This window comes from Dendrobates tinctorius, unplaced genomic scaffold (assembly GCF_039654945.1).
Source record: "Dendrobates tinctorius isolate UK_male_01 unplaced genomic scaffold, ASM3965494v1 ptg000086l, whole genome shotgun sequence".
Taxonomy (NCBI): domain Eukaryota; kingdom Metazoa; phylum Chordata; class Amphibia; order Anura; family Dendrobatidae; genus Dendrobates; species Dendrobates tinctorius.
Window position 1 is genome coordinate 3,241,124 of NW_027361754.1, and position 14,060 is coordinate 3,255,183.

General features: G+C 50.6%; 1 protein-coding gene across 3 annotated transcripts in view; it reads left to right on the forward strand.

Annotated features, from left to right (window-relative positions):
- Positions 1–14,060, forward strand: part of SLC37A2 (solute carrier family 37 member 2) — a 32,393-nt gene that overhangs the window by 12,566 nt on the left and 5,767 nt on the right. For all 3 annotated transcript variants that reach the window (XM_073584897.1, XM_073584896.1, XM_073584898.1), the window contains 5 exons: positions 80–117; positions 6,794–6,955; positions 7,041–7,131; positions 8,004–8,066; positions 10,594–10,679. In XM_073584897.1, coding sequence (XP_073440998.1) covers positions 80–117; positions 6,794–6,955; positions 7,041–7,131; positions 8,004–8,066; positions 10,594–10,679 — 440 coding nt within the window. The remainder of the gene's footprint in view (positions 1–79; positions 118–6,793; positions 6,956–7,040; positions 7,132–8,003; positions 8,067–10,593; positions 10,680–14,060) is intronic.

Sequence of the window (14,060 nt, forward strand, 5' to 3'; positions counted from 1 at the left end):
CTTCTGTATAAATCATGGCTCTGTGGGGCCACAATCGTTGGAAAACCATCTGAAACCATGCTCCATCTTATCTCCACAGATCCAGAAGATGTCGGCTGCACTCCTCCTGATCAGACAGTAAGTTCTTCACATTCATCACCAGTTTATCGTGTTTTCTCCTTCGTCTCATTGGGGGACACAGATACTGTGGGTGTATGCTTCTGCCGCTAGGAGGCTGACACTAAGTGAAAAAAAGAGGTTAGCTCCTCCTCCGCAGTCTACACCCTCGCCCCTATTGCGGGCAGAAATCAGTTTTTGCTTAGTGTCCTATGGAGGCACACACAGTCTGGATCTCTCCAGTCTATTTTTTTTCTAGTTTACTATGAAGATGAGACAGGGGCAACGGATCCTATTGAAAGGGTCCGATCTCCCCAAACCATCAACGGGCGAGCACGCGTTGAGTATCGTCTCCGCGTATACTTTCCCGCACCGAGGGACATATCTGGGACTTTTCCCCAGACTTCTATTTTTGTTTGTTATTTTATGAAGATGAGACAGGGGCAACGCATCCTATTGAAAGGATTTGATTTCCCCAAACCATCAACGGGCGAGCACGCGTTGAGTATCGTCTCCGCGTATACTTTCCCGCACCGAGGGACATATCTGGGACTTTTCCCCAGACTTCTATTTTTGTTTGTTATTTTATGAAGATGAGACAGGGGCAACGCATCCTATTGAAAAGATCCGATTTCCCCAAACCATCAACGGGCGAGCACATGCGAGTGTCCCTCCACGTATCCTTTCCCGCGACGTGGGACATTATGCCAGACTTAGCCCTGTCCACCCCTAGGTATTGAAACCATGGGCTTGCACAGAGGCACAAGACTAGTCTGTGAGGCCCCCACTGCTCCACCAACGCTAGACGGCAGTGCTGCAAGGTGGCGGACGGTCCCTCTCCTCACCCCCTGAAGTGGTTAGATGGAGCTAGGGTGCCTGCACCGTCCTGTTTTTTTATCAAAGACCCCCTCACATACCTGCGCTAAGGCTGAAGAGGATCATCGGTGAGGAGAGGGTCGGGGAGTGCTCCTGCGAAGATTTCGGGCTGGAAGCCCACAGCCGCAGAAGGCGGCGTCCACTAGCATACAAGAGAAGGACTGGATCCGTCAGGACAAGAACGCTGCGCCGGTCAGTACCACCATTTTTTGGTACCGCGCCCCCCTACCCCGGTCGGGTAGGGGAAAAATTGAGGCCGCGGCTTCGGCCGGAGCTAGGCCGCGGCCGGAAGTTCCACCCTCGGGGCCGCGTGTCACTTCCGGCAGCCCGGCGAAAAAAAAAAAAATTGAGGGCCCGACTTCGGCGCACGATTTAAAGTAAGCATCCAGGTCGGGGGGCGCAGGACTGGGGTAAGTGCTGCCCGAGAGGCCATGCTAGGGAAAAACGAGGAGCTACCTCTTCCCCTTATCCCCAGCAGCGGACAGATACACCATGTCCGAAAAAAAAAGAAAAAAAAAAAAAAAAGCAAAGACGCACACGTTCTTGTACGCGGCATGCATCTCTTGTTGGACTGCGTTTCCGCGGGCGCAGAGCGGCGTTTATGCGAAGCCTGCGAATCCAAACGCGCCCAGGAGCCCTCCCCTGCGACCGCGACCAATGTGTCAAATCCCCCGGAGTGGGTCCGATCACTGTCACAGTACATGGTGTCGCTTACGAGAGCAATAGAATCCCTTCAAGCCCCAGATATGGGCAGAGACAGTCTCGCCGCCTTTAGAGGGAACATTCACCTCACAGGAGCCTCCGGCCTGCAGGGGCCGCCCTCACTCCAGGCAGACCCGGGGGAAACAAATCCACACGGTGTCGCCCAGTCCATCCGGTGCCTTTTGGCATCCGTAAGATCTGCTTCTCGCTCCCCGTCACCAGTGGTTGATAGCGAACAGACCTCAGATTGCGACTCAGACGAGCCCGTTGACCTTGACACTCCAGAGTCACGTGAAACGGTGGAAGCCTCATAGAAGCCATCAATCAGACCCTGGGGATTGAGGACGATACCGCAGCGGCGACGGAGCATAAAGGGCATGTAAACGAGTGAAGCGGCCGCACAGAATTTTTTCCTCTCACCCTGAGTTTGAGGACATAGTACAGCGGCACAGAGAACGTCCAAAAAGGCGTTTTTCGCGGGTTAAAGGGCACTCGAAACGCGTTTTCCATCTGCTCCGGACCTCCGTAAACAATGGATGGAATCCTCGATAGTGGATCCTCCGGTTTCACGCCTGGCCACTAAGACCCTGTTATCTGTCCCTAGGGTTTTCCTCGATTAAGGATCCCACGGACTGCCTTATTGAGAGCCTAGCTCGTTCAGTATATGAGGAGTCAGGGTCTGCACTCGCTCCCTCCTTCGCAGCCAAGGCTATGATATCATAGTCAGAAACATTAAACAAGGTCGCGCAGGAGCAGGATCTACCTGCAGAGATCTCGGAGGTCACAGGTCAGATGACGATAGCCGGAGATTATGTAATGAATGCGTTTTTAGATGCGGCCAATTATTCAGCACTTGCTGCCGTTAATGCAATCTCTATCTGAAGAGCCCTATGGTTGAGGACATGGCGGGCCGATTCTACTTCCAAGAAGTCCTTGGCTTCCCTGCCTGATCAGTGCGGCCGCCTATTTTTGGATCAACTTATCTCCGACTCCACAGGAGGAAGGAGCGGGTTTCTCCCCAATAGAAGGTTAGATCGTTTTTTCGTCACCCGGTTCAGGCACGTTTTCGGGCCTTTCGCAGTGCCACCGGCCATTGTAGGCCGGGCGTGACGGCAATGGTCAGGTGGCGGCCGGTAAGCAGCCTGAGCCTGGTCCGGGACCCGAATAGGAGACGGTCTGGGGTCATGTGTTGAAACACTCCGGGTAGGACTACGGGGCCCAATTCCGCCACCTCAGGCCGCCCTAACCAGGATAGGGAGCGGCAGGTCATACAGAGCCAACCCATTGGGGAGAATGCGTGCTCAAGAGGCCAGATCGAGGGGACCCAGATCCTAAGGATCATCGGCCAAATGACTCGAGGTCTTTACCAGACGACACCAGCAAGTGGGCGGCTGCCTACTCTGTTTTCACCACGTCTAGGCCAACATCGCTCACGACGCATGGGTAAAAGAGTTGGTGTCCTCAGGTTACAAAATAGAATTTGTCGGATACCCTCCAAGAACGTTTTTTCCCGGCTTCCCTGGGTGGATACCCAGGTAAGGGCTCTATTGGGAACCATCAGGTCGCTCCTGCACAACGGAGTCATTGTTCCAGTTCTGGAACATGGAAGAGCTCAGGGGTTCTATTCAAACCTTTTTGGGTCCCCAAAAAGGACGGGTCTGTTAGGCCTGTTTTGGACCTAAAGCTTCTGAACAAATTCATCAGGATCAGACATTTCCGGATGGAGTCTCTCCGTTCAGTCATAGCGGTCATGGAACAGTGAGAATATTTGGCCTCAATTGACAGCCATGACGCTTTTCTGCATATTCCCATTTTTTTTTTTTCCTCCTCATCAGAGGCGGCTACGCTTCGCCATCAGCGTTCAGCATTTTAAGTTCGTAGCGCTACCCTTCGGGCTAGCCACGGCTCCCGGAGTGTTCACAAAGGTTTTGGCAATTGTCAGGGCCACACTGCATTCTCAAGGCATGGTCGTCTTGCCTTATCTGGACGACCTCTTGGTCAAGGGCCCGTCAATATGGGCAGGTGAGGAAGGTGTCAACATCACGCTAGATACTCTGGCCGCTTAGATGGTTGGTCAATGCAAAGAGATCATCCCTTGTGCCAGCGCAGAGGATCTCCTTCCTAGGGATGATCTTCAACACTTGCTGAAAGTTGATAATTCTCCCTCAGGAAAGGGCGCTAGTCTCCGGCAGGAAGTCCGGACACTACGCCAACCAGTCCCTCATACCATCCGATCCGCGATAAGGATCGTAGGGAAAATGGTGGCAGCAATCGAAGCGATACCTTTCGTCCAGTTCCATCCTTCAGCCTCTGCCGCACGCCTCGTGTCAGCCTGGGACAAGAATCCTTTCACGCTCGATCTGCGGTGCAAACTGGCTTCTCAAGTCAGGCAGTCGCTCGGATGGTGGATAGGCCAGCGAGGAACTGGTTATGTCATGGGCTGATAATGACAATTGACGTCAGTCTCCTCGGTTGGGGAGCGGTGTTTCGCCACCACACAACCCAGAAACGGTGGTCGCCACAGGAGGCACGCCTCCCGATCAACTTATTGGGGGATACGAGCAATTCGGCTGGCTCTGCAGAGGTTTCATCAATTGCTAGTAGGCCGTCCTGTCCGGATTCTATCGGATATCACCACGGCGGTGGTTTACATAATTCGTTAGGGGGCACCCGTAGCAGAACAATCATGCGCGAGGTGGAGCACGTTCTTCAGTGGGCCGAAGCAAACCACTCGGTGATTTCGGCTGTCCACATCCCGGGAGTGGAAAATTGGGCGGCAGACTTCCTCAGCCGGCAGGGTCTTGCATTCGGAGAGTGGTCTCTACATCCCGAAGTTCTTCAACAGATTTGTCAACTGTGGGGAGCTCCGGATGTGGACCTGACGGTTTCCAGAGTGAATGCCAAGGTGCCCACATATGTCTCTCGGGCCAGGGACCCGCAGGCATTCGCGGGGGACGCGTGGGTTCTGCCATGGAACCAGTTTCGCCTCCCATATCTATTTCCCCCACTGCCACTACTCCCGAGAGTCAGCAAAGGGATCAAGACGGAAGGGGAGCCGGCGATTCTGCTGGCCCCAGACTGGCCCCGTCGAGCGTGGTACGCAGATCTAAGGCAGCTGCTCGCTAGCGTTCCTGGGCGCCTGCTAGAGCGTCCAGATCTACCGTCTCAAGGGCCAATTTGCCACCCGAACTCAGGGACCCTGTGTTTGACGAATTTTAACCCAGGCAGAGTTCGGGAGCAAGGTGGTCGCTGCAACGATTAGCGCCCGGAGGCCTGCTTCAGCATGAATTTACCACCACACCTGGAAGGTGTTCTTTGCTTGATGTCGAGGCGCGGTGTTTCTCCGCTAAGATTCTCGATCTCCAACATCTTGGTTTTTCTCCAGTCGGGCTCAGAGAGCCCGGAGAGCTCAGTCGTTAGAGCATTAGACTCGGGCTTTGCCCCAGGTTTCCGCAGGAGACAAATGTCGGCCTTATCCGTCCTGTTCCAGTGCAGGGTTACTGCCAATTTGCAGGTGAGAACTTTTCATCCAGGGAGTGTTCCACTTGAGACCTCCCTATATGGCGCCGATGGACGCCTGGGTTCTTAACATGGTCTTAAGCGTTCTGCAGGAAGCTCCATTGGAACTGTTTCAGGATACCTTTCCTGGAAAAGTTGTTCCCCTAGTGGCCATCACTTCGATCAGGCGGGTTTTCAGAGCTGGCGGCTCTATCCTGCCGAGCTCCGTTCCTCACTTTCCATAAGTATAAGGTGGTCCTCAGACCAGCCCCTCTTTTTTTCTGCGAAGGTCGTGTCCTCTTTTTCACATCAATGAAGATGTTGTTTTGTCGTCTTTTTTTCCAGCACCGGTGCACCGTGTGGAAGAAGGCTCTTCACACGTTAGACCTGGTAAGAGCCCTCCGGAGGTACGTGTCACGGACGGCACCCTTTCCTCAGACGGACACGCTGTTCGTGCTCCCTGAAGAACGCAGGAAGGGACTCGCTGCCTCAAAGTCGATCATAGCCAGATGGATTCGTTTGACTATTCAGGAGTCCTACTGCATTAGAGGCACGCCGATTCCAGCAGGGATCAGAGCGCACTCTATTCGGGCAGTGGGCGTTTCTTGGGCGCTTCGGCTTCAGGCTTCGACGGAACAGGTTTGCAAGGCAGCAACCTGGTCCAGCCTGCACGCATTTTGCCAGACATAATATCCATGCTCAGGTCTCGGCGGATGAAAGCCTGGGTAGAAGGATTCTCCAAGCAACGGTGGCGCACCTTTAAACAGGAGGGGAATGTAGCTTGGATCGGTGAGTCAATCTCCCACCCAGGGACTGCTTTAGGACGTCCCACAGTATCTGTGTCCCCCAATGAGACGAAGGAGAAACATGGATTTTTGTGAGTACTCACCGTAAAATCCTTTTCTCAGAGACGCTCATTGGGGGACACAGCACCCACCCTATTAGCCAGTTGGCTCTTATTTAAATGAATATGTGTTTAATTATTTGATATAAAGGTGGTGTTTTCCTTTGGACATGTTGTACCTGTATTAAGGCTGATTTGTTGTCCTCCTACTGCTTTGGCACCAAACTGATTTCCGCCCGCAATAGGGGCGAGGGTGTAGACTGCGGAGGAGGAGCTAACCTCTTTTTTTCACTTAGTGTCAGCCTCCTAGCGGCAGAAGCATACACCCACAGTATCTGTGTCCCCCAATGAGCGTCTCGGAGAAAAGGATTTTACGGTGAGTACTCACAAAAATCCATGTTTTTTCCTCAAGCAAAGGAGAAATAATAATATTGGATTGCTGATCTATTTTCCATGACTTTGATTTGAACCAATACAAGAAAGCATAGAGCTATGACATCATCACTTGTCTGCTGAAAGTAGTGACGTCGTCACTTGGGAAGGGGAGGGAGTGGAAAGGAAATTATCACTTCGGGGGCGAAGGAGGGTACCTGTGACGTTATCACTCGGGGAGCAGCTGTGACGTCATCGCTCATGCCTGCTGTTTAGGTGGGGGAATAGGATTAATTGACAAGTCCAATGTAAGACAGATCATTACTAATGCGCGCTCTACATCTGATGCTAGATATATCAATTTTTTTTTTGTTTTTGATCATTTATTGGACACTTTAATTCCAGGACAGAGCGAATGGCGAGCTGGAGAATGACCAAGGGATGAACAGCAGCACAGAGAACATCTATAAGTCTCAGGCCGCCGCTGACCTGCAGGAGTCCGTAGGTCCACAGGAGCTGGTGGAGCACCCTCGGGCCATTAGCTTTTGGGGGGCCCTGCGGATCCCGGTATGCTGGATTTGGTGGCGGTAGCATTGCTTGTCACACGTGCTGCATGTTGTGTGTGACGCCCGTGTATCTCTGCTCCCTGCAGGGTGTAGTGGAGTTCTCGCTGTGTCTGCTGTTTTCCAAGTTGGTCAGTTACACGTTCCTGTACTGGCTGCCGCTCTACATCGCCAACGTGGGTAAGAGGATGCCGAGGCGAGTTCTGAGACGTGATCAGTACTGACAATCATTGATAATGCCAATATTGTGCTCGATCTGATACTGGTCACCTGTGAGGACCATTAGTCCGAGTCGGACTGGTTGTCCGTTAGTTGCACAGTGTTTTCTTCTAGAACAGTTGAGCTTTGTATACAGAAGTCCCAATCAGCCCCTTTAAGGTGCATAAATGAATAATGGGGAAACCGTGGAATTAGCAGGTAACCGCATCGTAATCTGCCCCCTTCCCCGCCTCGGTCACTGAGCTCCATGTGTTGACTTTTCAGCTTGTGCTGTTTGTGTTTGTGTGTGTGTGACATCCTTGAGGCCGCGGCTGATTATCTGCATAGTTCCATTGAACTAGAGAGAGGTTGCAAATATTTGCACACCCTCATTACATTGTATGTTTCAGAGGAGGCCGAGTTATGCCAGCAAGGTAAACACTGTGAAAGTAAGAACCCAATCAAGTGCCTACATGAAACCTATCATCTGCCTGTTACTGATAACTCCCAGCATGGTGGGGGTTGTGATTACTGGTTGAGATCAGTCCCTGTCAGCAGAGCTCACATTCTAATCTCCCAATGTAGTGATGATATTTGGGCCATAGACCAGGAATCCACAACTGTGGCCACTTCAACTGTAACTGCAACTACCAGCATTTTCTGTCAGCCATAGGTTTGGGCATGTTTGGAGTTGTAGTTTCTCAATATTGGGGGTGCTGATTCCCATTTGTAAAACATAATACATCTGGTGCAAGTCTTAAAAGACAGAATTTTGGTGCATGAAGCTTGATAAATCCCCACTCCCCCTAGTGTGTCCTGTATCCAGTTGTATCAGTGCTGTCTATTTCTTGCAGCTCACTTCGATCCCAAGAAGGCGGGAGACATGTCCACGCTGTTTGATGCCGGGGGCATTCTGGGTAAGTGGTGCCCCCTGGTCACATGCCCCTCTAGATAATGTCAGATTGTCATTCTGTCCTCCTTCCTGTGAGGGATCCACTGCATCACTGACTTGTCATCCTTTGCAAGTGGCCTACCTGCTATGCTCCACAAGCCAGCGGGGTTGAGGGGTCTGGAAGGGGAGCGGAGAGGTATGAGGAGAAGGGTCAAATGGGTCTCAAAGGAGGGAGGGCAGGACAGCCTAGAATAGGGGAAGTGGGGGGTGTCTGACAGAGCTTTAAGGGGGGGATTTACTCGTAGCGAAGATCTGTGTTCTAGGTGTCAAAGGAATAGCTGTTGACTGAATGATCTTTCCTGCGTCTGTCCAGCCTTTCATTACGTGTCACTCTTCTTGTTGCCCCCTCGGCCCGTTTTCTCATTATTGCCCTCTCGTCCCGTTTTCTCATTTTTGCCTCCTTGGCCCGTTTTCTCATTATTGCCCCCTTCGGCCCGTTTTTTCATTTTTTACCCCTTCGGCCCATTTTCTCATTTTTTACCCCTTCGGCCCGTTCTCTCACTACTGCCCCCTCTGCCCGTTCTCTCACTACTGCCCCCTCTGCCCGGTCTCTCACTACTACCCCCTCTGCCCGTTCTCTCACTACTGCCCCCTCTGCCCGTTCTCTCACTACTACCCCCTCTGCCCGTTCTCTCACTATTGACTACTGCCCCCTCTGCCCGTTCTCTCACTACTGCCCCCTCTGCCCGTTCTCTCACTACTACCCCCTCTGCCCGTTCTCTCCCTACTGCCCCCTCTGCCCGTTCTCTCACTACTACCCCCTCTGCCCGTTCTCTCACTATTGACTACTGCCCCCTCTGCCCGTTCTCTCACTACTGCCCCCTCTGCCCGTTCGCTCACTCCTGCCCCCTCTGCCCGTTCGCTCACTAACAAACTCACCCCCTCACCCCTTTTAGACAGCTCGAATTGTCCTTTCAACCTGCCCCTTTTTTTCAAAATAGATTTTTATTACATTATTCCATCTTATAAAGCAGTGCCAGGGAGCACCCCTGAACACAATTCCCCCTGAGGCCTTTCATAACAATTTCAACATCCCTATCTATACTCCAGCCATGGCGTCAACAATTTTTCATATAGCACCAATTTCCCCCTTTTCTTATAAACCCCCCTCTCTAATTTAATGGCGTGTTTCAAGTATTTGAGGTATTCTCCCCTAGACAGTGGCTCCTCCCTTATCCAGCATGTTGCCAATCACCTCCGGAGCTATATCTCTGCCCGTTCTCTCACTACTGCCCCTCTGCCCGTTCTCTCACTACTGCCCCCTCTGCCCGTTCTCACTACTGCCCCCTCTGTCCGTTCTCACTACTGCCCCCTCTGTCCGTTCTCACTACTGCCCCCTCTGTCCGTTCTCACTACTGCCCCCTCTGTCCGTTCTCACTACTGCCCCCTCTGTCCGTTCTCACTACTGCCCCCTCTGTCCGTTCTCACTACTGCCCCCTCTGTCCGTTCTCACTACTGCCCCCTCTGTCCGTTCTCACTACTGCCCCCTCTGTCCGTTCTCACTACTGCCCCCTCTGCCCGTTCTCACTACTGCCCCCTCGGCCTCTTCTCTCATTACTGCCCCTTCTGCCCCTTCTCTCATTACTGCCCCTTCTCTCATTACTGCCCCCATGGCCCCTTCTCTCATTACTGCCCCTTCTCTCATTACTGCCCTTTCTCTCATTACTGCCCCATGGCCCCTTCTCTCATTACTGCCCCCTCGGCCCCTTCTTTCATTACTGCCCCCTTGGCCTCTTCTCTCACTACTGCCCCCTTGGCCCCTTCTCTCTTTACTGCCCCCTTGGCCCCTTCTCTCTTTACCGCCCCCTTGGCCCCTTCTCTCTTTACCGCCCCTTCTCTCTTTACCACCCCCTCGGCCCCTTTTCTCATTATAGCCTTCTGCAGTGACCTTGGCTTGCACTACATTGTTACCTCACCTTTATTTCACCTTTACCTGAGCTCATGATTTGGGTGGCTGACTCGCTCCTTTCCTCTGTAGTCACAGGTATTTGTCCCTGTCGTTTCCTGGTCTAGGTGTTGCAGGCGGTGTGCTCTTTGCAGGAGATGGAGACTCCGCTGAGTCACTGGATCAGGGCTGAGATGTTTGTGGTGGAGCCGGGGATTTCACAAGAAGCACTCCGCTCCTTGCCGGCACCTGTGTCTCTGCTGTATTTTTTTGTTCTATAAACCTCACGAACTACAGGATCCCGGGGAACAAAGTGGGTTCTGATAGTGCATAAATGGGCAGCATCTCCATGTTCTTGGACCCTCGCAACTCAGCAGGATCTTCCCCCCTTCCCAGCCTCAGCTGGCTCTGTAGATGACTGTAGCGAAGAGCCACCGGGGGGGGGGGGACACACTAAGTGTGAAGGTGGGAGACGTCCCTCCTTTTCTCATGTAAGGCAGAATGGAATCCGATAGATACATAATACACGGAGGTGCGAGGGAGGATTTTGGAGCGAGAGCTCGTGTTATTCTTTCTACTATTTTCAGACCTTGTTTCTCTCTTCCAGGTGGAATCTTGGCTGGTGCGATATCCGATTATACTGGAGGACAAGCGATCACCTGCTCCATTATGCTGATCCTAACAGCCCCCATGGTGAGTGGTCAGTCCAGAGGCTCGTGCAGGACCCCGCTGTGTACTCCAGCATCTATACCCCCCATTGGGTGGTGCTAATGTGCCCCAAACCTCTGCATCTCTCCATGTACAGAAAAATATGTCCAATCACAGGAGTAACATGAAGTTATCTGTATACTGAATCGGACTGACGACACCAATAATATATGTACAGATGGTATAATCTGGGCATCTCCTTTATATAATTATATATGCACAGCTGGAATAGCCTGGACATCTCCTGTATATAATTATATATGTGCAGCTGGTATAATCTGTGACTCTCCTGTATATAATTATATACAGTGGGGAGAAAAAGTATTTAGTCAGCCACCAATTGTGCAAGTTCTCCCACTTAAAAAGATGAGCAGCTTGTATTTGACATCATAGGTAGACCACAACTATGAGAGTCAAAATGAGAAAACAAATCCAGAAAATCATCTTGCCTGATTCGGCAAGATTTATTTTGCAAATTATGTTTAAAAAAAAGTACGAGTTCATCTCATTAATTTGTTATATATCCTTTGTTGGCAATGATAGAGGTCAAACGTTTTCTGTAAGTCTTCACAAGGTTGGCACACATTGTTGGTGGTATGTTTGCCCATTCCTCCATGCAGATCTCCTCTAGAGCAGTGATGTTTTGGGCCTGTCGCTGGGCAACATGGACTTTCAAATCCTGCCAAAGGTTTTCTATGAGTTTTAGATCTGGTGACTGGGTAGGCCACCCCAGGACCTTCATATGCTTCTTGCGAAGCCACTCCTTTGTTGCCCTGGCGGTGTGCTTGGGATCATTATCATGCTGAAAGACCCATCCACGTTTCATTTTCAATGCCCTTGCTGATGGAAGGAGGTTTGCACTCAAAATCTCATGATACATGACCCCATTCATTCTTTCATGTACACAGATCAGTCCTCATGGTCCCTTTGCAGAGAAACAGCCCTAAAGCATGATGTTGCCACCCCCTTGCTTCACAGTAGGTATGGTGTTCTTTGGATGCAACTCAGCATTCTGTCAACTCCGAACACGACGAGTTTTGTTTCTACCAAACAGTTCTACTTTGGTTTCATCAGACCATATAACATTCTCCCAATACTCTTCTGAATAATCCAAATGTTCTCTAGCAAACTTCTGATGGGCCCGGACATGTATTGGCTTACGCAGGGGAACACGTACGGTACTGCAGGATCTGAGTTCCTGGCGGCGTAGTGTTTTACTGATGGTAGCCTTGGTTACGGAGGTCCCAGCTCTATGCAGGTCATTCACTAGGTCCCCCTGTGTGGTTCTGGATTTTTGCTTACCGTTCTTGTGATCATTTTGACCCCACAGGGTGAGATCTTGCGTGGAGCCCCAGATCGAAGGAGATTATCAGTGGTCTTGTATGTCTTCCATTTTCTTATTGCTCCCACAGTTGATTTCATCACACCAAGCTGCTTGCCTATTGCAGATTCAGTCTTCCCAGCCTAGTGCAGGACTAGAGTTTTGTTTCTAGTGTCCTTCAGCAGCTCTTTGGTCTTCACCATAGTGGAGTTTGGAGTGTGACTGTTTGAGGTTGTGGACAGGTGTCTTTTATACTGATGATAAGTTCAAACAGGTGCCATTAATACAGATAATGAGTGGAGGACAGAGGAGCCTCTTAAAGAAGTTACAGGTCTGTGAGATCCAGAAATCTTGCATGCTTTTAGGTGACCAAATACTTATTACCACCATAATTTGCAAAATAAATCTTGCCAAATCAGACAAGGTGATTTTCTGGATTTGTTTTCTCATTTTGACTCTCATAGTTGTGGTTTACCTATGATGTCAATTACAGGCCTCTCTCATCTTTTTAAATAGGAGAACTTGCACAATTGGTGGCTGACTAAATACTTTTTACCCCAATGTATTTACAGCTGGTATTACCTGGACATCTCCTGTGTGTGCATATATATACACACACACACATATGTGTGTGTGTGTGTGTATATATATATATATATATATATATATATATATATATATACACACACACACTGTAGAACCTGGACATCTCCTGTATGTATGTGTGTATAGAGATAGATAGAGAGAGAGATAGATATATATATATATATCTCTATCTATATGTATACAGGTGGTATAACCTGGGTATCTCCTATATATAGTTATATATGTACAGCTGGTATAACCTGGGCATCGCCTGTATATAATTATATATGTACAGCTGGTATAACCAGGACATCACCTGTATATGATTATATACACTGCTCAAAAAAATAAAGGGACCACTTAAACAACAGAATATAACTCCAAGTAAATCAAACTTCTGTGAAATCAAACTGTCCACTTAGGAAGCAACACTGATTGACAATCAATTTCACATGCTGTTGTGCAAATGGAATAGACAACATATGGAAATTATTGACAATTATCAAGACACCCTGAATAAAGGAGTGGTTCTGCAGGTGGGTACCACAGACTGCATCTCAGTAGCAATGCTTTCTGGCTGATGTTTTGGTCACTTTTGAATGTTGGTTGTGCTTTCACACTCGTGGTAGCATGAGACGGACTCTACAACCCACACAAGTGGCTCAGGTAGTGCAGCTCATCCACGATGGCACATCAATGCGAGCTGTGGCAAGAAGGTTTGCTGCGTCTGTCGGCGTAGTGTCCAGAGGCTGGAGGCGCTACCAGGAGACGTGGAGGGGGTCGTAGGAGGGCAACAACCCAGAAGCAGGACCGCTACCTCTGCCTTTGTGCAAGGAGGAACAGGAGGAGCACTGCCAGAGCCCTGTAAAAATGACCTCCAGCAGGTCACAGATGTGCATGTGTCTGCACAAACGGTTAGAAACCGACTCCATGTGGATGGCCTGAGGGCCCGAAGTCCACAGATGGTGGTTGTGCTCACAGGCCATCACCGTGCAGGACGCTTGGAATTTGCCACAGAACACCAGGATTGGCAAAGTTGCTGCTGGCGCCCTGTGCTCTTCACAGATGAAAGCAGGTTCACACTGAGCACGCGACAGACGTGACAGATTCTGTAGACGCCGTGAAGAGCGATCTGCTGCCTACAACATCCTTCAGCATGACCGATTTGGCAGTGGGTCAGTAATGGTGTGGGGTGGCATTTCTTTGGAGGGCTGCACGGTGTTGGGCTGTAAGCACAACCCTCATCTGTGGACGTCAGGCACTCAGACCATCCTCATGGAGTCGGTTTCTAACCATTTTTGCAGACACATGCACATTTATGGCCTGCTGGAGGTCATTTTGCAGGGATCTGGCAGTGTTCCTCCTTGCACAAAGGCTGAGATAGCGGTTCTGCTGCTGGGTTGTTGCCCTCCTACGGCACCCTCCACGTCTCCTGGTGTACTGACCTGTCTCCTGGTAGT